General features: G+C 45.0%; 1 protein-coding gene across 4 annotated transcripts in view; it reads right to left on the bottom strand.

Annotated features, from left to right (window-relative positions):
- The window catches only part of SIAE (sialic acid acetylesterase), a 37,794-nt gene that overhangs the window by 6,278 nt on the left and 6,643 nt on the right, over positions 1–24,873 (bottom strand). For 3 of the 4 annotated variants that reach the window (XM_068978208.1, XM_068978212.1, XM_068978211.1), the window contains 5 exons: positions 17,626–17,801; positions 8,586–8,724; positions 4,619–4,796; positions 2,883–2,992; positions 2,008–2,141 (listed from right to left, as the gene is read on the bottom strand). In XM_068978208.1, the coding sequence (XP_068834309.1) occupies positions 2,008–2,141; positions 2,883–2,992; positions 4,619–4,796; positions 8,586–8,724; positions 17,626–17,801 (737 nt within the window). The remainder of the gene's footprint in view (positions 1–2,007; positions 2,142–2,882; positions 2,993–4,618; positions 4,797–8,585; positions 8,725–17,625; positions 17,802–24,873) is intronic. The other variant, XM_068978210.1, reaches the window with a different exon arrangement.

Genomic DNA, 24,873 nt, shown 5'->3' with positions numbered 1-24,873 from the left:
CAACCCTGTAAAAATGAACCCTGAATATTCACTGGAAGGACTAATGCTAAAGCTGAAGCTCCAATACTCTGGCCACCTGATGCGAAGAACTGACTCTAGAAAAGATCCTGATGCTGGGAAAGATTGAGAGCAGGAGGAGAAGAGAGCGACAGAGGATGAGATGCTGCTGCTGCTGCTGCTGCTGCTAAGTCGCTTCAGTCGTGTCCGACTCTTCAAGACCCCATGGACGGCAGCCTACCAGGCTCCTCCATCCATGGGATTTTCCAGGCAAGAGTACTGGAGTGGGTTGCCATTGCCTTCTCCAAGGATGAGATGGTTGGATAGCATAACCGACTCAACGGACCTGAATTTCAGCAAACTCTGGAAGATAGTGGCGGACAGAGGGGCCTGGCGTGCCGCAATCCATGTGGTCACAAAGAGCTGGACACAATTTAGCAACTGAACGACAATAATAGGGTCTCCATTCCTGAACTCCAGCTCCTCTCTCTCCCCATGCCTCAGATCACACATCAGTATTAGACTCGCAGACACATGGGTATAGCCCTGCCCTCTCCACACAGCTCACGTCCCCCATCTAACTGCGTGCTCGTTACCGCCGCCATGGTTTCACAGGAAGCCCTTTCGTCAAGCCAATCCATCTTCCTTTACAGACCAACTGTCCCTCCAGATTTTCCACTTCTCTCATTAATAATAATAAACACAGGCATTTTCTCACCTGTGCCAAGCTTTACATGGACTAGCTCATTTAATACTTAAAATAACAAAGAGGTTCGATGTCTTATTTGAAATCACACAGCTAAGGAAGTGCCAGAGCTGAGATGCAAATCCCCGGACTACGCTCGGAACCATTAAACTGTTGTATTTGACAGTTCCCTTTGAAGTTAAACATTTATGGTCCCCGTTTTTCACAAGCAACCAACATACTGTTGTTGATGATGATAAAGCTGGCGCCCGAGGCTAAGGCACTTCTGCTAAACCAGGGGTACAGGACAAGGAGCAGGTCTCTGTGCTTCCTGCTATATAGTTCTAGTAGCTCACACAGTTGTAGCATATAATAAACACTTAAACGTATTTTTGGCCTGAGTTGATTGAAGTCGCATTCCAATCATCATGTACACAGGCTGAGAGGCAAAAAAAAAGTACCTCCAAGGACCAAATGTAGTTTCTACCAACAGTAATACAGAAGTGGTGACAGGCGTTGCTATTTTGAAAATAATGAGCAGAATATTCTCGTTCAAAGTCAAAACAAATGTTAAGAAAGGAGAAAGGAAATGATTGTAAAGTAATTAAAAGTGGAAAGCAGGTCTATAAAAATCTTTTATCCAAAAAAAGGCCTGTGAACTAGGACAGAGTAGAGGAACGGGGTGGAGGGGAGGCAAGGGGGCTGGTGAGAGGTAAGTATCTGTGGGCTACCAGAGGCAGACGCCTACAGACAGGGGTGTCCAGCTCAAACACTAACGCCTGATTCGTGCCTATGTTGTGAGGCGGGTCTTGTTTTTGTCACACCTTACTTGTTTAATTCCTATGTTCCAGAAAAGTCAGAACTACCGCACCGCTAGGACATCTGGGTCCTGGAGGGGTCGTGTGAACAGGCGAGGTGGAGCACTTAAGAACTTGGTTGTGTGAGTGCTAAGTTGCTTCAGTCATGTCTGACTCTTTGCAACCCCATGGACTGTAGCCCACCAGGCTCCTCTGTCCATGGGATTTCCCAGACAAGATTACTCGAGTGGGTTGCCACTTCCTTCTCCAGGGGATCTTCCTGACCCAAGGATTGAACCAACATCTCCTGCATTGCAGGCAGATTCTTTACCACTGAGCCACCTGGGAAGCCCAAATACTGGTTACTTAATAATTTTTTTAAGATTTAATTGTCCTGTCAGTGAGCCGAGATGAACAGCAGGCAGGCTATGAGGGCAAAAAAAAAAAAGGAATACGGATTCCAGGGAAGAGATCTCAGCAGCATCTCCCCCACCAAAGCCCACAAACCTTCTTCCTTTTAGCACCTACCTGGACAAATCCGAATGGGAAGAGGCGCTCTGTCTGCCCCTGGGAGCCATCGTGGAAGGTCTGGCGCCAGTCATCAATGAGCAGAGGGAATGTACAATTGTACAGGTCCCTGTTAACGTTTACATTGGACTCCCCTGAAAACAGTCCAAACTGTGAGAGGGAGTTGGGGTAGATGCAAGATGACCCCACACTGCTCCCTAGCCTCCATCCTGAGGTCTCGCTGGACTGGCCTCGGGTCTGCTCTGGCCAATGGGCCATCAGCAAACACGACTGCAAGAGCAAGCCGGCTCTGGAGTCTGCTCTCTCCTGACACCCCTGGAAGCCTGACACTGCCATGCAAATGAAAAATAAGGCTGAGCTAGCTTGCTGAAGGTCTTCCGTGGTGGCTCAGACAGTAAAGAATCCACCTGCGATGCAAGAGACCAGGGTTCACTCCCCGGGTCGGGAAGACGCCCTGGAGGAGGAAATGGCAACCCACTCCAGTGTTCTTGCCTGGAGAACCCCATGGACAGGGGAGACTGGTGAGCAGCAGTCCATGGAGTCACAAGAAGCCGGACACCACTGAGAAATAAACCACCACTATCACAGCTTGTTGAAGGACGAGAGGCCACATGAGAACCAGGAGCCCCAGTCAACAGACATGAGGTAGAGGCCATCCTAGGTCATCCAGCCACCAGACAACCTGCCAGGCTGCCAAGGACACATAGGAGAGCCCAGCAGAAATGAGCCAAAGCAGTCCCGACAGAAACACTGCCCTGCTAACTCAAAGAGCAGTGAGCCAAAGAAAGTTACAACGAAGTCACTGAGTTCCAGGGCGGCTTGTTATGTGGCAACAGCTAACTGATGAATGGAAAACCAGGAAAGTGAACACTCACCCTGGTACCATATTACCCCCTTCAGCGTCATGTTACGGAGTGGATGGATCATGGCATTCCAGAGAACAGAGTGCGCACTAGGACCAGTTTGAAGGTCGGATGGCATGGACCTAAAATGAGGAAGACACACAAGTGTCAGCAGAGCACCAGGAACTGATCCCATGATAGGCCCTGAGCCAGGTACCTATCCAGCTTCACTTGGGGCAAACCCCTGATGAAAGCTGCTCAGAGGCCAATTCAACCACTCTGTTTCCATGAAAACATGTGTCAGTTGGCCCTCTGTGAGTTCAGTGCACTGTCCCAAGTTTCATCTAGTGACTGAGACCAGGCGCGGGGCGAGGGGCAGAGAGGGCAGATGTTAATAAGTCTATCACGCAAGCAAAAAGTTTACTTAACCAGCACTCACTGAATGGATGCTGAGGTCAAGTTCTTTACTTTTATAAGCAATGCCATGATTATCTTCCTGAGAGCTGAATCATTACATACAGTATTCATTATTTCTTTAAGCTAAATTCCCAGAAATGAGATGGCTAGGTCAGAAGGTACATTTTCTGATGACTTGGAACGTGGCCCTAAGTTGTCTCTGCAGAATACTTGTGTGGATTTCTCTTGGAGCGGCTGTGTGCAAGAACCCCCATGGCCCCTTGGTATTGTCCCTGCCATGCCCGCTGAGGTCTGGGAAGCCTGGCTTTAGATTCTTCCACCTCTACTGAGAGTCTTTCTGTTCCAAAGCAGGATGACTTCACTCCCCAGCAGGCCGGCCTTTACCCAAGACACACCAAGAGCTCAAATCCATGCTTTTGCCAGAACTGATGAGACAAGTTCTGTGAAGGCAGCTCACACAGTATCCATCTCTATGGCAACATTAGTGTCAAGAAGTTATCAGCTAGCCTCTTCTCTGCCTCTGCCCGACCCACTACTACTCCTGATCCAGCTTTTCCTGAGTGTGCTTTCACCATCAGTCTTCCAATACCATTTTCTGATGACATGGATACCATGTTCTTCCAAACTGTGAGAGTGGGTTTATTCTCACAGCGGTTAAGAGCACAGACACTGACACCAGACTTCATCACTTACTAGTCGTGTTCCCAAGCAAGTCACCAAACCCCTCTCCCAATTAGTCCCTTTATCCTCATGTTGTTAATAGTACCCACATTTCAAGAGAGTGCTGCATTAAATGAGTTAATATTATATAAACTGCTCATGACAGTATCTGGCATTTAGAAAGCTTCTATTAAGTATTATCCCTACTGACAGTTCGGGAGTTTGGGATGGACGTATACACACTGCTGTATTCAAAATGGATAACCAACAAAGTATAGCACACGGAATTCGGCTCAATGTTATGAAGCAACCTAGACAGGAGGGGGGTTTGGGGGAGAATAGATACATGTATACTGAATCCCTTTTCTATCTATCTGAAACCATCACAATATTATCTGTTAACTGTCTATATCCTAATACAAAAAGTTAAAAATATCTGAGTAAAAAAATAAATTTTAAAAAATATATTAGCTATCCCTATTATTAAGGAAAAGGGTCATAATTACTTCTTGACATAGTGTCAAATGATTGTGGTCATGATGACAGTGAAAATAACACCTGAATAAGTCACATACATTTAACACATATTTGTACATTCAGCTCATATTTGACTTCTCCAAGGAGACTGTGATCCTGCTCTCGCACAGAATTTCCTGGCAGGCTTTCTCCTGGACCGGAGGACGCTTTCTTACCCTGACTTCGGGACCCCACAGGCTTCAAGGGACCTTCTAGACGACCAGGCTTCAATGGGCGTCCCACTCCACGAGGAGGAGAGTAGCCCCACAGGATACCGCAGGGTGTCATACAGGAAACGCCCGAAGAGCCAGCACACTGCTGACATGTACGTGAAGTTGCCGTGGCCTAAGTTTTCTGTTCAGAGAAACAGATAGAGACAGTCAGGGGAAAAGTAGGTGGACATGGCCTGGAGCTCCTGGGTGGGCCTAGGTGAGAAGCTCGGGTGTTGGGTCAGGCCTTGCATTCCTTTCTAAGACTTTCCAAGGGCAGGAGAAGACGGAGAGGCAGCTGGCTGGCTAGCAGAAAGCCGAATATACATGTATATTCAGCCAGGCAAGGAGGCTTCCCTGCCACATGCAGGGCCCTGAGAACCTAGGAATATTGATACCCCTCTGCAACAGGTGAGGAGCAGAAAGGCTGCTGGCCCCCAACCGCCCCCCCCACACCTACACTCTTACCCAACATCCATCCCATCCCCACTTAGCTCTGTGGAAGGGGACCAGCAAGCACAGAGAATGCCGAGAAGAAAGGTATATTTTTTCTAGGTGGTTTTATATCCAAGCTTATAGCCACGGTAATGAAGCCAAGAATAAACAAGTGACGGGGAGTTTGGCCGAAAGGGAGAGCAACAGAAACCAAAACCAGCATTTCAGAGTTCGGCACCATCGAGCTCATTCGTCCATATAGTAGCCCAGCAACCAACACAGACCAGAAAGGGTGATTTCCACATCAGAAGAATGTGCTGAACGGGGGAACAGGCACACACGCAACTGGTGGGATCAACCCAACCCAACAGCTGTGAAAGAACCACGAAATGTAAGTCACTGCCTTGGCGCGTGAAAGATCCAAACAACACATTTCTGGCTCTGGAAACGTGGAAAGTGTGATAGCAGGAGCTGAAAATCAGTTTCAAATCCATTAAAATGGATTGAGCACCTACCAGGCGCCAGGGACTTCTAGATGATTGTGATACAGAAATGAAAAGGAAAAGGAAAGACCTCTCCTCAGAGGTCGTCTATCCTACAGAATGAGACAAATATTCAGCAAAGTCAAATATATTGCAAAATATGGTTTAGTGCTTTAAGAAGTACAAAAGTGTGTTAAGGGGTTCTGTAACATGCCCAGGAAAGGCGGCTCCTTCCCTGTGCTCCGGTCCTGCTCTGTGCCTGGGGTTTCCCTCACCTCACTAAACCATTAGGACTTCTGTGTTCTCAGCGTCTGGGACCCAGTGCAGAGTCAGTGAATGTTTGCTAGCTGGTGTTGGGTGGCAGCGGTGACTGGACTAAGGGTGGACTCGCTGATGGGGAGGTAGAGGGAGAAGGTAATTAAGAGGAAACGGAGGGAGGCAGGGAGACCCTGGGAGACAGGAATGCACTAAGCAGAGCTAGCATTCTGGGCAAGAGACACAATATGTACAGACACATGCAGAACTGGAAAGCTTCTCAAGTACTTGAGTAGGGTATCAATTACAAAAGGAGAATAGTGTAAGAGACAACTGGAGGGAGGCTGGAGTAAAGAAAATGGAAAGTCACTTGGAAAGGCGTGGGAATGAGAATGTGTGGGCAGCAAAGGTATCTGCAGTCTAAGGTATGGACCCTGTGAGTGAACCGTATGTGGCTAAACGGACATCACAGATGTTTCAACAGTAAGGACCTGAAGAGAGGGCAACTGTACTCAATTATCCAGAGAGGTCCAAGCTCAACACAAGAGTCTTTAAAATCAGAGACCCTGGGGACTTCCCTGGTAGTCCAGTGGTTGAGAATCTACCTTGCAATGCAGGGGACGTGGGTTAGATCCCTGGGTTGGGGAACTGAGATCCCATGTGCCACAGAGCAGCTAAGCCCACGAGCCACAAGTAGAGAAGCCTGTGTGCTGCAATGAATACCCAGAACAGCCAAAAAAAAAAAAGAAAAATCAGAGACCTTTCCCAACTGCAGTCAGAGGTACGAGGACAGTAGAAGAGGCAGGAGAGACTAGAAATGTGAGAGGCTCCTGACCTACCAGGCTCTTCCCCAGACACCTCCGCGGCCTCACCTCTGTCAAGTCATTACGGAAATGCTGCCTTTCTCAGGCGGGACCTCCACGTCCACTCTGAATTGGAAACCACCAGCCCACCCCAGCCCCAGCAGTACTGCCCCCTGCTGTAACTTATTTCTCAGCACGTACCACCATCTAGCCTATCCTTTGATGTTCAAACATTTGAGTCTCTGAGTTCAGAGACTGAAAGGGAACCAATAGCAAGGTATAATACCTTGTCCGAATCTAACTGATTCCTGAGTTTTGGAGGATATGCAGGAAGAGTTCATAGACCAAAGGATTCATTTAAAAAATTTTACCCAAATCTATTCAGTTCCTGAGTTCTTAAAGGAAAAGTTCAGACAGCATGATACCCAATAGTGTAATACTTTCATATATAACTTATTAATTTTCTTATTCATCTTCTGTACTCTCCCACTAGACTGTAAGCTCCATCCAGGAGACCAGGCATGCCTGCCTGCTTTATTCTCTGCTATCACCCTCAGGACTTAGAATAGTGCCGAGCACACAAAAGGCACCCAGATATTTGCTGAATGAATTAATACTTGAAAATGCAGGAGCAACTGAGGTTACCAAGGTAAAGCATGTACAGGTGAAAAACGGGCCTATAAAGAGCACAAGGGACCTCCCTTCGGGAGGAAGGGATTGCAGAAAGCCAAGAAACAGGGTGCAGACAGAGAGGGAGCATGACGGAGAGGAAGCACCTCTCAGGCTCAGAGGGAGGTGCAGCTCCTAGGAGCAGCCATCAGCAGAGCCGATGCTACGGGCTGTCCAGAGCACGTCACAGAAGAACAGCAGAAACCCTGGGGGAACCAGCTGTCAACCTGGACACAGCAGCCAGATTATAAAGGGTTAAAGAGTGGGAACAACAGAGGACGAGATGGTCGAATGGCATCACGAACTCAATGGACATTAAGTCTGAACAAACTCTGGGAGATGGTGAAGGACAGGGAAGCCAGGCATGCTGCAGTACATAGGGTCGCAAAGAGTCAGACACAACCTAGTGAATGAACAACAAGAAAGAGTACACACTCAGGAAGGCAGTGAAAAGAATGGAAAGATGTCCTAAGAAGGTTTAACAAAGCAAAGGAGGGAGGAGTCGTTCCAGGAGAAAAGGGTGTGTTCCTTACAGATAGGTGAAGCCCTGAGGGTGGGGACTGCGCCCTGATCACAGCTGCACCCTGGGGACCCAGAACGGAGACCGGCCCAGAGCAGCCTGGAGTAAAGGTTCCCTGAAGGCTGCACAGTGGGGTAAAAGGAGAGAACCTGAGGCTAAGAGGAGGCCCTGGAGAAGGTGAGAGCCCGAGTCAGAGGCAGCCATGAGGGAAACAGTCAGCTATGTTCAGACAGAAACAGAGGAAGAAAGAGGAGAGGAGGGCTTCCGGCACTGAGGAGATGCTGGCAGAGTTTGTGCTGAGTGGCTTCCATGAGGCCAATGAAGCTGGAGGAAGCGCCATCTGCTCAGAGCAAGGGGGCAAATTCACTGTGGAGTCCTGGGAAGAAATACATCAAACGAGTACCATCAGGAAGTGGGTGGTGGTGGCTCAGTTGCTCAGTCGTGTCTGACTCTTGCAACCCCATGGACTGTAGCCCATCAGGCTCCTCTGTCCATGGGATTCCCCAGCTAAGAATACTGGAGTGGGTTGTCATTTTCTACTCCAGGGGATCTTCCTGTCCCAGGGATCGACCCTGCATCTCCTAAACTGCAGGCAGACTCTTTACCACTGAGCCACCAGGAACCAGGGCAGGGCAGGGGGGTCAATAAGAAATGAATAAATGGATGGGCAAATTCTGACAAACACAACAGAATCCAATTCAGGCTCACAGATGCCCACAGGGCACCAATCATTCACAGAGGAGTTGGCATGCGCTCCAGCCATCACTTACTCGAGGTGGGCTTGGACCATCGCAGGTCAACCTTGGTGAGGTCCTCCAGCTCCTGCTGAGCCTGGGTGGAAGACACGGAGAGGATGCGGACAGACTGATAGGCAGTCGTGTTCGACAGCTCACCTGTGGCGTTAAATACCTGGAAAAGAAGCAGGGACGTCGTTTCTTATACCAACCAAGTGGACGGTTGATGATGCTGCTGCCGCCTCATAGATGCTACCATACCCACCCCCCACGCCTGCAGCTCATTCTGCGCCTTCAGGATACAGAAACCGAATGCATAATCGAAACCCATGATGGGCTGGTCCAGACTGCCTGGATCCACCTTGACCCACAGACACCACGATAAGTCATATCCCCCAAGAAGGTGGGAACACCATGACATCTGCAAAGACAAGTCTGTATTGGATGAGAGGATCTGTGGATGGGTTTGGGCTAAAAAATGTCGACACCTTGAAAGTAAAATACTTCCATTCAGGAAAACTATCCATTAAAGCCATAGCATTATCTTCTTTAAAAAAAAAAAAAATGGAGACAAAAAGGCCATGGAGAGGTAGGTTTATGTAATCCATGCCCCATAAGAACTTCCCTGGTGGCTCAGACGGTAAAGCATCTGCCTACAATGCAGGAGACCCGGGTTCAGTCCCTGGGTCGGGAAGATTCCCTGGAGAAGGAAATGGCAATCCACTCCAGTATTCTTGCTGCCCTCCCCCACCCCCGCCAAAAAGTGGCTCAAATAAATATTTTGGGCTTCCCTGGTGGCTCAGACAATAAAGCGTCTGCCTGCAGTGCGGGAGACCCAAGTTCAATCCCTGGGTTGGCAAGATTCCCTGGAGAAGGAAATGGCAACCCACTCCAGTACTCTTGCCTGGAAAATTCCATGGACTGAGGAGCCTGGTAGGCTACAGTCCATGGGGTCGCAAAGAGTCGGACACGACTGAGCGACTTCACTTTCACTTTTCACTTTCTTTCATACCCCATAAGAGATATGTATTAAAAAGAAACACAATTGAGAAACGATTTCTGAACTCCTGAAACATCCTGAAATCAGTCTCAAAACGCTTATCTTCTCATCTCAGTCCTGGAAAATCGCCCAAGAAAAGCACAAGAGGCCCGGAAGTTTGGAAGGCGGGGTCCAGGGTGATTGCTGAGATCAGTCCCAAGAAACCAGACAAAGAGAAGGGTCTATCCAAAGGCACATCACTTTTTCCCAAACCACTGTATGAAACCTCACCATTTGCCAAGAACGTGACAGGACTGGCTTAGGGTTCCTATGGACATGAATATGTGTGCTACACTTAATAGCTTCTTTGTTAACCTATCAAGCATCTTTCCTCTCAGGGCTCACACATAAGTGCTATTCCCTTCAATCCTGATGTTGAGTAGGCATGTTTTTATTAAAAAAAAAAAAAAATGGGGTGGAGGAGGATGAATTGAGAGAGTCGTGTTTACACTGCTGCTGCTGCTGCTGCTGCTGCTAAGTCGCTTCAGTCGTGTCTGACTCTGTGCGACCCCATAGACAGCAGCCCACCAGGCTCTGCCATCCCTGGGATTCTCCAGGCAAGAACACTGGAGTGGGTTGCCATTTCCTTCTCCAATGCATGAAAGCGAAAAGTGAAAGTGAAGTCGCTCAGTCAAGTCCAACTCTTTGCAACTCCATGGACTGCAGCCTACCAGGCTCCTCCGTCCCACGTGTAAAATAGATATCTGGTGGGCAGCTGCTGTCCAGCACAGGGAGCTTAGCCCGGTGCCCTGTGATGGCCTAGCTGGGTGGGACAGCAGGGGCAGGCTCAAAAGGGAGTGAATGTAAGTATACTTATAGGTGATTCTCCTTGTCGAACAGCAGAAACCAACACAACCTTGTAAAGCAAAAAATCTTATCCTCCAACTAAACATTTTTTAAAAAATAAAAAAGATTGTGTCATAAAAATATTGTTTTGCTTTTTAATGAGTGTTTGTTTTTTCTAGTCTCCTCTCCACCCCTCTGGACAGTCTGGTCATCCCAAAACAAAAGCCTAATAGGAGCCTCAAGAAGGCCAGTTATCACTGGCCTCAGGGAACCAGAGCTCCAGCTGAGACAAGACTGTGGAGGCTGCAGGAGGCTGGGCCGCTCTCCGTTGGCCGCTGGCCACGGGGTGTGCAGCTGGCTCGCTTTCCCTGCCACCCACCGCAGAGAATACAGCTGGCCCTGCGGCCCACCGGGCAGGAGCAGCCGCAGTGCCCCCACAGAGCACATCATTGAGATGCGCTGCCCCTGGAATCGCCTTTTGACTTGCCACTGAGCCTGCTGTGGCCAATAAGCCGGCCAGATGCAAAGGCAATGGTGCTTTGGTCCCAGCGAGAGCCGCAGCTTGTAGCGCTCCCTGGGCGACGTGGCTCCGGGCTGCCAGGGTTACTGGGCTTCCACACATGGTCTCAGGAAAATTCCACAGGAAGTCTACACTTGCCCATTCTGGATCTTGCCTGGCAAGTTTCATGCAGAATAAACATTGAAGACGAAGAACAGGCTAATGCACTCAGTATATTTTGGCAGGGAAGTTATTTTTCAGCGGCAAGTACCTGTAAAAAGTCACCTCCCTTGAAATTCAGTTCAGCACCGAGCGCTAAGGATCGTATGCTGCTTCCATGGAAACGGAGGATGAAACCGCTTTCGCTCCCTCCACCCACACCAGCTTCCGCACCGACTGGGAACTGCAGGGCCAGCTCGGGAGGTGGCGCGGTGACCCGTTGCTAACACTCCAGAGTATGGCAAGGCCAAATGAACTGGGGGAGGGGATGGCATCGTCCTCTATTGTTACCAGCACATATGGAACTGAATCCAAAGCACTGGCTGAATCCAAAGCACTGGCTGGAAAACTTCCATTTTCAAACTCACATGTGTGCAGTATTTCAAGTCCAAAGTCAAAAGTCACAGAAAGTGTTAGCAAAAAATGGGGGTGGGAGAATTCTTGCTGGACCTGATGACAATTACTTCTGAAATGGGAATCCTTTCCCAGAATCACCAAGCTTTTAAAAAAAAAAAAAAAACTCTGTATTTTATATCGGGGTATAGCTGACTAAGGAACAATGTTGTGACAGCTTCAGGTGAACAGACGGTGAAGGGACTCAGCCATACATATACATGTATCCATTCTCCCCCAGACTCCTCTCCCATCCAGGCAGCCTCATAACACTGAGCAGAGTTCCCTGTGCTTACAGTAGGTCTCACCAAGCCATTTTTGATGGAAGCATTTCCTCGGGGATATTGGCAGCAAACTTAGGAATAAAGAGATTTCAGGAAGATTTTCATTTAAATGACACTTGGTTTCCCTGCTGATGAAAGGGGAAGCCTTCCTCCATCTGCTGAGATCAAATTTCATCTCATCAAACACCTCGGTGTAATTATTTTTCTACCAAGTATTGAAATGAGGATGTAAATGAAGACCAAGGTATTTGAAGTCATTAAGGCTGCAGCGATGGGGAGAGCCCTCCACCTCTCTGGGGACCCACGGTTCACCATCAAAGCAGCTGCTCGCCAGTGTTCATTTTGTAACCTTTACACCGCATTCTTGAATTAATGAAGAAACGTCAAGAATCTATTTCCTCAGAGAGTCATAGTATGGGGTCTGCACAGGGGAGCAAGGCACGTGTGTGTGGGGGGGTGCGTGCTCAGTTGCTCAGTTGTGTCCGAAGGGCAGTGATGGACTGTGTAATTATCATGTATAGTAATAGTTTAAAAAATAATATCAGCTTTTGAAGTGAGGGTGTTAGTCACTCAGTCATGTCTAACTCTTTGCGACCCCCATGGACTGGTAGACCACACCAGGTTGCCCTGCCCCTGGGATTTCCTAGGCAAGAATACTGGAGTGGGTCGCTATTTCCTTCTCCAGGAGATCTTTCCGACCTAGGGCCTGAATCCGGGTCTCCGACACTGGCAGGCGGGTCCTTTACCGCGGAGCCGCCAGGGAGGCGCCACGTTACCTTCTACCACATCACAATATGGCAGGTTTAAAGATGAGAGAATACCTATAAATAAGCCAGTCATCAGACCTCCCGGGAGTCTTTTACTGTACTGTGGCACCAGCCCTTCTCTTCTGGATCTTAATTGCCCGATTTGTAAAGCAGGAACGTGGGGACTGCTGAGATATGGAAAACCGGGTTTCCCATCGAACACTGGCCATCTTCTTCTGAGCCTAACTAGAAATAGCCAAGTCTTAAGATGTACCCTGACTTAGAAGGTGACAGATGAGCATTTAGACTTTCCTCCATTTATAAACATCTCACTCGGTGTTATAAATAACACTCGATTTTAAAATTCCACTTTACCCTAACAACAAGATGGGCACACAATCTGCCATTTCCTTCATTTTACTGTGAAGAGTAGTTGGTTATGGTGGAAATTTTGTCTCCCCAGAAATGTCACATGCAGGGAGAGACGGGGAAAGAGAGAGGCACTGTATGCGTGTGTGTGAGTGTGAGTGTGTGTGTGTGTGTGTGTGTGTGTGTGTTGGGAGTCTTCAGGGGAAGGGAGGAAAATGAATAGAGGAAGAGTCATGTCAAGCATCTTTATGATCCAAAAAAAAAGTTCTACAGAGTGTTAAGAGACTAGAAAATTTGGCTTTTGGTACTGTCAGCACCTAAAATGCTGTCTTGCAGACTAAGCGCGTGATTTTAAAACAAACAAAATTAACATTTGGCTTTTTCAGATGGAATCTTTTTTCTATTTTCTTGTATCTCAGAACTTGTATAGCCTTAGTTCGATATAGAAGATGCTTAAGAGTAAATTCCAGGCAGGAAAAAATGTGTTCGGTCTTAACAATCAAACTGTGACTTAGCTTGACAGAAAATGGGATGAGATCCCCTGGCACAGAGTGCAGTTGAGAACCTGACTGTGCAGATACAAACAGATCTGGTCCATGCCTCTCTGTGCAAACAGGGAACTGCAATTAAAGCATTAAAGAAAATACTGTTTTCCTTAATGAGTTAACAGCAATCCCACTTCTATATAAAACCATGCTTTCTATCAAGAGATGAAACTTCAATTTTGCTTCTATTCACTGATCTTAAAATGGAGCCCAGTTAAGTCCAATTTAATAAACATTTAAATTTAAAAGGTTTCCATATATTTATTTAAGTAGGGCATAGAAAGCAAGACTAAGTAAAATATTGGTTAGGAAGACATAAATTCAAGAATTTAGATTTTTAAATTAGAAAACTAATAATGAACGGAAATAGGTATGTCCAAAGTAGAATATTTTTAAAAGCATTATTTATTAACTGGCTTTTTTTAAAAAAAGAGGAGAAAAAAGAAGCCAGAAGGGGCAGAAGCTACAGAAGCAAAACAAGAGACCTTAAGTATGTGCAAGGGCTCAATTTTATACAGTTTTTTTAAAGATTAATTGAGATCATGGTCTAGTTGTAAAGTTTTTTTTTAAACTCAAACTTAAATATCTCTCAAAAATGAAGAAGTAGATAATGAAAAAAAGCAAGAAAATAAAAATCAATTTAAGGAACTGAGTTTTAGAGAAAGACCGACTAGGGAAGATCATAATCTTTTCAAGATCTTAACCTATTAATGGGAACAAATAAAAGTATATGTCAAAGTATAAACACATTAGTTCTGATCCCTAATGCAAGTTAAATCATTTATTCCTATTTTTATAATATGCCTCTTTATTGTAAATTGAGCCTTTGATAGATATTTAATATTTGATAGATATTTAAGGTATCAGTTAAGTGAATATCAATTTCTTGTTTTTATAACTTTGTCTTAAAAACCATAGTTATTTCATGCTCATTATAGAAAAATCAGATAATAAAGACAAGCAAAGAAAATCAACCCTAATTTCAAATGTGTCAAAGGACTTAATTCACATGAATTTCTCTGGAGGTCTGAGAGTGAGTAAAAAAAAAATATTTTCTAATCTCTCAGCAGTGTTTTAAGCTGATAAACTTTAAACATAACTATGTACTTGTTACTGTCCAGCCCTGATCCTAATATAATTGAAACAGCAATGATTCCCTTACTTTTATTTTTAAATCAAATAGCTTGCACTAAACAAAGGAAGGACAATTCTGAGACCCAAAAGCAAAACCCCATCCCACTCTATCCAGAAATCCACTCCCTTTATTCCAGACTGTTTTTGTGTTCAGCCAGAAAGCAGAGTTGTTTCCAGAAAGAAATCTCAGAGCCCCAAGGCTTTTGTTCTACCACTCTTGTTTTCCTAGAGTACCAGTAAACAATTAAGAAGTTTGCTTCTCTGATGACTTTTTCAATGTCCTTTTCTTTAAAAAAAAAAAAATTGTTTGTAAATGTATGTCTGGCTGCACTGGGTCTTCACTGCTGTGCATGGGCTTTCTCTGGTTGTGGCGAGCAGGGGCTACTCTCTAGTTGTGGTGTGCGGGCTTATCATTGTGGTGGCTTCTCTTAAGAATGGGCTTTAGGGCAAGTGGCTAAAGTTAGTTGCGGCTCTTGTGATCTAGAGTACAAGCTCAATTGTTGTGGCTCATGGGCTTAGCTGCTGTGCAGCATGTGGGATCTTCCCAGACCAGGGATCGAACTTGTGTCCCCTGTACTGGCAAGCAGATCCTCAACCACTGGACCACCAGGGAAGCCCTTCTGATGTCCTCTTTATCCTGCTTCACTTAAGAGACTCACTCATTATGTGTCAGACTCACTCATTGCTCTAATAGCAAAGGAGGTAGGAATACTTCAAGTTGAGTTTCCCCACTGACAGCATTTCAACAGGCTGGCATTCCCCCTGTTTGCACTGGGCTTTCTGTTTACTGAGTATACCCATCCCTACCTGGGAGCCCTTAGTGCTCTTTCTCCTGATCTCCTATCAGGTTTAAACAGACCCCAGTGAAGCCTCTGGGAGAAAAAAATGCTAGTTTTCACAATTTAAGAAAAATTTATCTACAAGGCCATGACTAAAACAGAGAAAAATTGACACTAACAAAAGAAATTCTTGGAGGAGACTTACATGTCCCATCTTTGAAACTTACTACAAAGCTACAGTAATTCAACCAGTATCGTACTACCATAAGGAGAGATATATAGACCAATGGAATAGACTAAAAAGCCAAGAAATAAATCCTCATATATACAGCCAATGAATTTCTGAAGAAAAGTGCTATGACCATCCAACAGGGGAAGAACCATCTTTTCAACAATTGGTCCTGGGAGAACTGGATATCCACTTGCAAAAGAGTGAAGTTAGACCCTCACCTTACACTACATATAAAAAAGTGATCAAAAAGACTCAAAGACCTGAACTTAAGAGTTAAAACTAAAATATTCTCAGAAGAAACACTGGAAAAATCTTCACATCACTGGACTTGGCAAGAGTATCAAGAAGATGATACCAAAAGTATAGACAACAACAAAAGAAAACACAGATAAACTGAACTTCATAAAAATTGAGAACTTTTATGTATCAAAGGACACCCTCAAAAAATGAAACTGACAAACTAGAGAATGAGACAAAATAGTTACAAATCATGCATCTGACAAGCGATTAATAACTAGAAGATATAAAAAAATTCCTACAATTTAACAATAAGCAACCCGATTCAAAAATGGGCAAAAGGCCTAAATAAACATTTTTCCAAATAAGACATACAAATGGCTAATAAGTACATGAAGTAATATGCAACATCACTAGTTGTTAGAGAAATGCAAATCAAAACCACATTAGGATACCACTTCTCACCTACTAACGTGGCTATAATCAGAGAATGAAAACCAACACCTGTCAGTGAGGATGCAGTGAAATTAGAACCTTTGTGTATTGCTAGCAGGAATGTAAAATGGTACGGCCATTGTGGAAAATGGTTTGATGGGTCCTCAAAAGTTAAATATAGAACTAACCCAGCAATTCCAGTCATAGGCATATATCCAAAAGAACTGAAAGCAGGAACTGAAACAGATTATCCATAAATCAATGTTCACAGCATTGATTCAGTATTGCCATCAACATTGCTCACAATAGCCGAAAGGTGGAAACAACCCAGCTGTTCGCCCACAAGTGAATGGGTAAGCAAAACGTGGCCTACACAATGGAATACAATTCGGCCACAAAAAGCGACCAAAGTTTGATACACGCTACACACATGGACCTTGAAAGCATGGTCCTTAGAAAGACAAGTCAGACACAGAAGAACTACTACTGAACGATTCCACTTCTAGGAGGTACCGAGAAGAGGCAAATTCATAGAGAGAAAGCAAGACAGAGGTTACCAGTGGCAGGAGGAAGGAGAAAGGGGGATTTATTGTCTAATGGGTACAGAGTAAACGTTAGAGATGATGATAAAGTTCTGGGGACAGATAGTGGTGACTGGGTACACAAAGCACTGTGAATATATTTAATGCTGCTGAACTGTACACTTACCAACAGTTAAAATGATAAACATTATGTTATATTCATTTTAACCACAGTTTTTAAAAGCATGTTTTAAAAACAAAGTTTCATAAACACCAAGTGATTTGCTCCAAGCCATACAACTAGTAAGAGGCAAAGCCAACATTCAGTCTCAATTTTTAAATCTCCATGGCAACAAAAGACAGAGTGTGTTCGCTGCTCAGCATCAAAACAAAATCTAATTGTTTTGATCTCCTAGGCTGTCTCCAGAAGCTCATCTTCTAAGACCATTCAAAAAGAAGAGTAACCTACATGGCCCTCGATTTGCTATTAAATCTCCGTTACCATCAGATACTGTCTAGCTTCTGCCTTTAGCCCAGGAAAGTGAGAAAGTAGTCCCCCACACACTGACAGCATACTGGTCATGACGAGCAAAGCAGGATTTGAGGTCACATTCACATCCTGGCTCCACAATTATGCTGTGATCTTAAGCAGGAGCTTAAACTCAGCTGGGCCAGTGTCCTCATCTGTGAGATAGGAATGTCATAAGTATTCATCCTAAGAAGTTGTTCAACTGAATTAATTAGCACATGCAGAGAAAGCACTTAGAACAGATCTGGGCTTCTACCTCCTTCTCCTCTTTCCTCTTCCTTCTTTTTCTTTATCATCAACGTTATTATCACTGAGACTTTGCAAATTACCTGTGAAACTGTCATCTTCATGTTACTTTGCCCACTGCAAAGCCAAACATCTCCAAACAAGACATCATGAACTCTCAGAGTGAAGTTTATCCTCCCGAGACTCTGCTGTGCCATCACTTCATAAGGTCCACCAGGCTTCATAGGATCCAGTACCACTGTCCAGGTGTTAGAGTCTGCTGAAATAATAACAAGCCTCCAAGGAATTAATGAATCAATCCACCAAAATGAAACTGAAGCCCAGAGTCATGCATCAGACTTATTTGTGGCAATTCCCCTCTTCTGTGATGAACTGGATCCAAAGCTATGAAGACCAGCCAAATTTCAGACATGTCAACAGAAATAACAAAAGCAGTAGTGTGGCTCTCTTTAATCTGTACCAATCCCTCCTTACTTTTAACTGAAGCATTTATAAGAAAAGTAAATCACCCAGTTATAATCCTAAGCGAGGACAGACAAAAATACAGATATTAAATGCAAGGGAGTTTAATATAAAAACACGAGATGGAAATTCTTACCATACCACCAAACTATCAGAATCAACATAATCATAATCTAACAGATTTACAGTGCCCCAAACTAGTAACTATCCAATCAAATATGAGCACAGGTTAGAGAAAACCATTCATCATCTGAAACTTACATTGATGGTACCATCCTTGTCATCAACACCCCCACCTCCTCCCCATGTTGCTCTTGGGGATTAAAAACACCAGTGGTTCTGGGCTCTTCTATCTACAGTTAAACAGGTGAGTGGAGAAACGGACACAAAGAAGTAGTAGGAGGCAAATAAATTCATTTATCTTTGAAGAAGATATTTAGACTTGCCCAATTAATTATTTTCACAGTTATTTACCAGTCTTTATGTTTTCGGACTCAATTAAGGAGATGAAAAGCCATCCAAGGCCCTATTTCAGAAATTCATTGCATATTCCTTAGGAACCACCCCCCCACCACCTTCCCACCTCTCACCCACTCATACCACCACCACTGCCAACATCATACTCGGAAACCTAAGAAGAATATCTTCCAAGTGGCAAAATTATGCCTAGGAGAACCAAACCACACGAACAAAGTTGAAGAAGTGGAAAGAGAAAATAGATAAAACAGAGAGATGATCATTTTAAAAGAAATATTCTTGGCATAATGTTGAAGAATATGGACTGATTGATAATTTGTGCCCATCAGGTCAGTATCAATTCAAAGGGAAGGAATGGCAAGAACTGCAAATGAGGCGTCCTAAGGTTATCGTTGTTGTTGTTGAGTCCACTAAGTCATGTCCAACTCTTTTTCGACCCCACGGACCCACCAGGCTCCTATGTCCATGGAATTCTCTAGGCAAGAATACTGAAGAAAAAAACAAAGAATACTGGAATGTGTCGCCATCCCTTCTCTTGCCATTTCTTCTCAGGGGATCTTCCTGACCCAGGGATTGAACCCACTTCTCCTGCTTGGCAGGATTCTTTACCATCTGAGCCACCTGGGAAGCCAAGGTTATTGTACCAACCAGAAAAAAGGTCAATTATAAAAATACTAAAAAACAAAAATACTAGCCAAGTACCTACTCTGTACCACATGCTAAGATCCTCCTAGTCAGTAAGAGCTAAAGGGAGAAGTCCAGACACCTGGCAGGAGATGGGTAAAGGCTGAAATGGTAAAGGATTACTCAGAGTCTGGGAGAAATATCCAAAACCCTTAGGCAACAGTGAAAGGGCTCACGGTCACTCCTCTTAGAGGCAGAGCTGATTGAGTCTGCTATTCCCACCCGTGAGAGGTCAACTGAGCTCAAGACCGAATGTCTGCTACTGTTTTTACACCACCAATCGCCACAGACATCAACACATTAAATGCCGAATGCACCTAAAGCACAAAAACCACTGTTTTGGAAATAGTGGGCAGCGAGCACAGATTGCACCGCACAGGTGTGAGGTGATCCGTATGCCGCTCTCGTCTGAGCAGGCAGACTCTCCAATCTGTCCCAACCACAGCCTTGCCAAGGTCTTCCCAGGCTTCTTATCGGAGCTCTGTCCTCATGCCATCAACGTTACTCATTTGTGATAATGCGGTCAATCTCTGGAAAACCCAGGACAGGGTTATTTTTTGAGCCTTCTACTACAGTACATGCTATTCTGAGTCACTGCTATTAATTAGGTGTTTGCACTTAGTCTCCATCCAAGCAATATGGCTGGTGTGGAAAACCACCTTCCCCAGAGCTTCTGAAAAGCTCTGCTGCCCAGCAATAAAAAGGCAAAGAAGGAAAAGGGGAGGAAGCTGGGCAAAACACAGCACCACCCCCCTACCTCAGCCAGAGGAGGCACTCCGCCTAGAGCCCAAAGCGTCTGAAGAGAACCAGGCATCGAGATCTGAGCCTTGTTCTCCAGAACCACTCCCTCTAGGAAACCTCTCAACTTCCTCAAAGACCTTGAGAACTTCCTTCTGTTCTAGTCCCCGAGTCTTTTAGTTTCTAGCTCTTTTCCTCTCCTACTTCATAAAAGAAAAACTGACACAATGAGGGTCAAGTAAACTGCCACACAAGGCAGGAGAAACCAGCTCCACTACAGAGAGGTTATTAATGGTCAAACTAACTCAGAAACAAGCAGTTTAAAACAATGCAGATTTACTTCCATGGGCGGGAGAAGACTCTTGAGAGTCCCTTGGACTGCAAGATCAAACGGGTCAATCCTAAAGGAAATCAGCTCTGAATATTCACTGGAAGGACTGATGCTAAAGCTGAAGCTCCAACCCTTTGGCCACCTGATGCCAAGAACTGACTCACTGGAAAAGACCCTGATGCTGGGAAATACTGAAGGCAGGAGGAGAAGGCAGTGACAGAAGATAAGATGTTTGGATGACATCACTGACTCAATGGACCTAAGTCTGAGCAAACTCTGGGAGACAGTGAAGGACAGGGAAGCCTGGCATGCTGCAGTCCATGGGGTCACAGAGTCAGACATGACTTAGCACCTGAACAACAAAGTGTATACAAAGGAGAGCAGCCCTCATGAAGACTGTTTCTTAGACTGAAGGCAAGGGTGGGCTGGTCCACAAGGAGCACTGATTCAGCCTTGGCCCATCCATTTAGGACTGCCTGTTTAAGTGGAGCTGACCATAGGCCAGTGAAGTCCAGTTGTAGATTTCAGAAACCATTGACCCACCAAGTCCATTAGGTTGAGTCCAAGTGATAAAACTGAGTGACTGACCACCAAGAGTTGAAGCTCACTATTCAGCCAGCGTTTGCTGACCCCAATGGGCTTTCTGAGCAACAGCTGTTCTGGGTCCTTCCTCCAGGCCCCCATCACTTGCCGTCTTGTAATATCTCTTACCAATCCAGGCCCAGGTTTCTGTAAATGCTCATTTTTGCTGCAATCAAACATCTGCTTCCTCCATTCTTTCTTCTTCCATCTAGGAGGATACATGTCCTTCCTTCATCGTGCTCACCATGTGCCAGGAGCGTCACCAAGTAAGGGCAGAGAGCAAACCCCAGTGCTGGGTTATACTGACAAGAAAGCCATGCAAACTGACTGGGGCTCTGTGTCTTCCTGCCCAACCACTAGTGTGTCTGGTGGCCTATTTCTCACTGTCCCTCTTCTCTTCATTTTCCAGCCACAGGCATAAGAAAAGAACTCTCTCCATGTTTTCTCCAAGGAAATGGCAATCCACTCCAGTACTGTTGCCTGGAAAGTCCCATGGACAGAGGAGCCTGGTAGGCTACAGTCCATGGCGTCGCAAAGAGTCTGACATGACTGAGCGACTTCACTTCACTTCCAGACCAGCCCCCACCTCAAAATGGGAAGAATCAACAAATCAAAGGCAAAAAAAAGGAAAGAAAATAATGGGTCTAGAGACATGATTAGTCATAAAGCACATCTTGCTTTTTTCCTCTTTGCCATTCACATCAGATGTTAATTATTTTTCCGGTTATTGTGCCAAATCTCAGCAGCCAAGAAGAGAAAAAGGAAAATTATCCAACAACTCTTCCCTTTCCAAGAGGAAAAACCTAGATCAGAAAGAAGCCCCCAGTCACTGTTCCCCCACAGAACCCTGGCACCCCACCAACCGCAGACAGGCTCACTGGTTTGTGGAAGTGACCTGGAGGTAAAGGAGGCCTTACTGCCCAAACTACCCCTTCCAGACCTGCATTATTCTGTATAAAGTTCATCTCCACTGCCACCATGGATGAAAAAAAAAAAAAAAGCTTAAATATTTTTCTATCAATAAAACTGTTCCTATAAATTCCTTAATCTATAGCCTGCTATGGCAGACACAGCCAAAGATGACCCCCAATAAGTCACACCCTTGCAGAGTTCCTCAAGTGCTGGCAGAATTCATGATTTGCTTCTAATCAACAGAAAATGGCAGAGGGGATTCGATGCCATTCTCATGATTAGGTTATGTTACCTAGAAAGGATGAAGGGGGTTTGCAGGTATAATGAAAAATCCCTCATCAGTTGACTTGAAATTAACTCAAAGGGAGATTGTCCTGGGTGGGCCTGACCTAAAGAAGGTAAGCCCTTTAAGTAGGGTCTAGAGGTCAGAGATGTGAAGCTTCAGAGATAGGGCCATGAATTCTACAGGCACAAGGACAGGACTCTGCCAGCAACCTAACGGAGCCTGGAAGTTAATCACTCCCCAGTCGAGCCTCCAGATGAGAACTCAGCCTAGCCAGCACCTTGATTTCAACCTTCTGAAACTCTGAGTAGAAAACCCAGCTGAACGATGGCCAAGTTTCAGATCGACAGAGATAGTAAAAGTAAGTTGTTTTAAGCACCTAAGTTGGCGATAACTTACTATGTGACACAGAAAACTAGTGCTGGAGATTCTTGACTTTCTAAGAGGGTTAGGCTTTGTGTGTTTTCCTGTTTACCTCAATCATGATGACAAATTCAAGTACATACACTTTTATTTTATCACCTGTAGGTGCATCCCCCACGCGTGTCAAAGTGAGAGGATACAGACTCCATGCCCCAAGTTTACACCTTGGGTCTGAAAGAAGCATTATGCATCACCAGACGACATACCTTGAACAGGCCCAGAACCTTACCATATTCCCAGCCATCCCTCAGGTCTCAATTTTCCCAAAGCTCAAGTGTCAGTCTACTGGACAAAATCCTTTATGTCATTAAATTCTGCTTTGCTGTGGGCACTTAGGGGATTATAGGTAATAAGTTAAATATTAACAGAGATGGACAGAGTGGCCAAATGAGGTAGTCTGGCTGAAAATCCAGGGTCGTCATTAGAATCTAAATAGAAGTCAACCCTTCAAAATGCCCCACAGTATCTTCTTTGAGACACATTTTCTTCACTACCCAGTGAAATTTCCTACATGTCTATCTTTTTTATTTCAAATATCACTTTATCCATGTTGCTTCATGGGCAGGACAGAGCAAGCTGTCCATTGAAGTTATTTTATGGATCTGTATAAACTATTGTACCTTTTTTTTCCTACCAAACCAGTGTGGAGAGCCTACCAAATAGATCTGCCCCCTTCCCGACCCCATCAATAACAACAATCCCTTTTCCCATGCAATTCCCATCAACAGTCCATGAATCACTTGGTTCCCTTCACTTGCTGCTATACATCCAAACTCCAAATGATGCGTCACTTTTCAGCGATGCGACTGAAGCTGAACCTAAACTGCTAAATGGGAAAGGAAAGGACAGCATGAGCGAGTGGGTTCCTGGAGGGTGGACACGACTTACATTCTTCTTTGAATTCTCTAGGGTTTCTAGCTTATTATAAATAATAAGCATTGACTCAATGGACATGAGTCTGAGTGAACTACGGGAGTGAACTACGGTGATGGACAGGGAGGCCTGGCGTGCTGCAATTCATGGGGTCACAAAGAGTCGGACACGACTGAGCGACTGAACTGAACTGAACTGAACTGGCGTTTACAGAACTGAACTCAAGATAAGTGAACAGGTTCACTAAAGAAGGAGAGGGGCTCATCTTCTAATTATCAGCTTTTATTTCTTCTTGTCACCACCTACTCTCCTGTGTTGTCTGTCTCCAAATATTGGTCCTGCAACAGCCATGAAAGGGTAAAAAAAACTAAAAATAATGCATAAGGACATTTTTAAGACTGAAAAGCTACATATTATGTGCTTTCTCTATTTCTACAGTAGTGTGCAACCTCTGTCTCCTAAGTATTAATTGGTAATGTTAATTGTTAGCACCAAAGAAATCCTATTTCTTATTTTTAAACTACATCAATTCTTGGGACTTCCCTGGGGGTCCAGCAGTTAAGACTCTGTGCATCCAATGCTAGGGGTGCAGGGGTTGGGGCGTGTGCAGGTTCAGTCCCTGCTTGGGGAACTAAGATCCACATGCTGTGGGGCACAGTCAGAAAATTTTAAATGATTGTTTTAAATTGTTTTAATTATTAAAATTAATTAAAAATAATCCTGCCCCAGGGATCAAACCTGCATCGCCTGCATCTCCTGTACTGGCAGGCAGATTCTTTACCACTGAAGCACCTGGGAAGCCAAAACTTAATTAAACTGCATCAATCCTTTAGCTCCTTTAAGTCAACGTCATTTCACTGAGAGTACCACTACCTGTACTCCATATTGCTTATTTCTGAGATGACACAACACGAAAAAAAAGCACTACTAGTCTCCCAACTTCTTCACTTTCAGTATATCCTACAAGTCACCAACAGCGTTTATATCTAATGGAGAACAACTTCTCAGTCAGCTTAAGCTTCCCTTTCAGCTCTCTGAATTTCACCCAGTAAGCTTCTTCTGCTAAAAAGTCTTGTTAAAACCCAAGAACCAGAAGCACTTACCTTGCATCTATGCCTAGCACTTAGTACATACTTTCTTTATGTTTGTTTAAAGAAATGCATTATTTTTTTTATCCTTGGCTGTCCTGCGTCTTCGTTGCTGCGCGGGCTTTCTCTGCTTGCAGCAAATGGGGGCTACTCTCCAGCAGTGGTGTGTGCGCTTCTCGTGGTGGTGGCTTCTCTCCTAGAGCAGAGCACAGGCTCTAGGGCACAGGCTCAAGAGTTGTGGTGCACAGGCTTAGCTGCTCCATCGCATGTGGGATCTCCTCTGCTCAGGGACTGAAGCCGGGTCTCCTGCATCGACAGGCAATTCTTTACCAGAGCCACCAGGGAAGGCCCTGGAAATGAATTATTAAAAGTCTGCACCAGCGTCTGCATCACTCTGGTTGAATACTGGTCCTGTACATTGACAAAACTAATCAGGTAATCTTTGTTTTCAGGGGCCAATAAAATTTGCACAAGCTTT

The sequence above is a fragment of the Capricornis sumatraensis genome, chromosome 8, assembly GCF_032405125.1.
Source record: "Capricornis sumatraensis isolate serow.1 chromosome 8, serow.2, whole genome shotgun sequence".
Lineage (NCBI taxonomy): Eukaryota > Metazoa > Chordata > Mammalia > Artiodactyla > Bovidae > Capricornis > Capricornis sumatraensis.
Note: the sequence above shows the minus strand (reverse complement) of the source record. Positions and strands in the feature narration are given on the sequence as shown.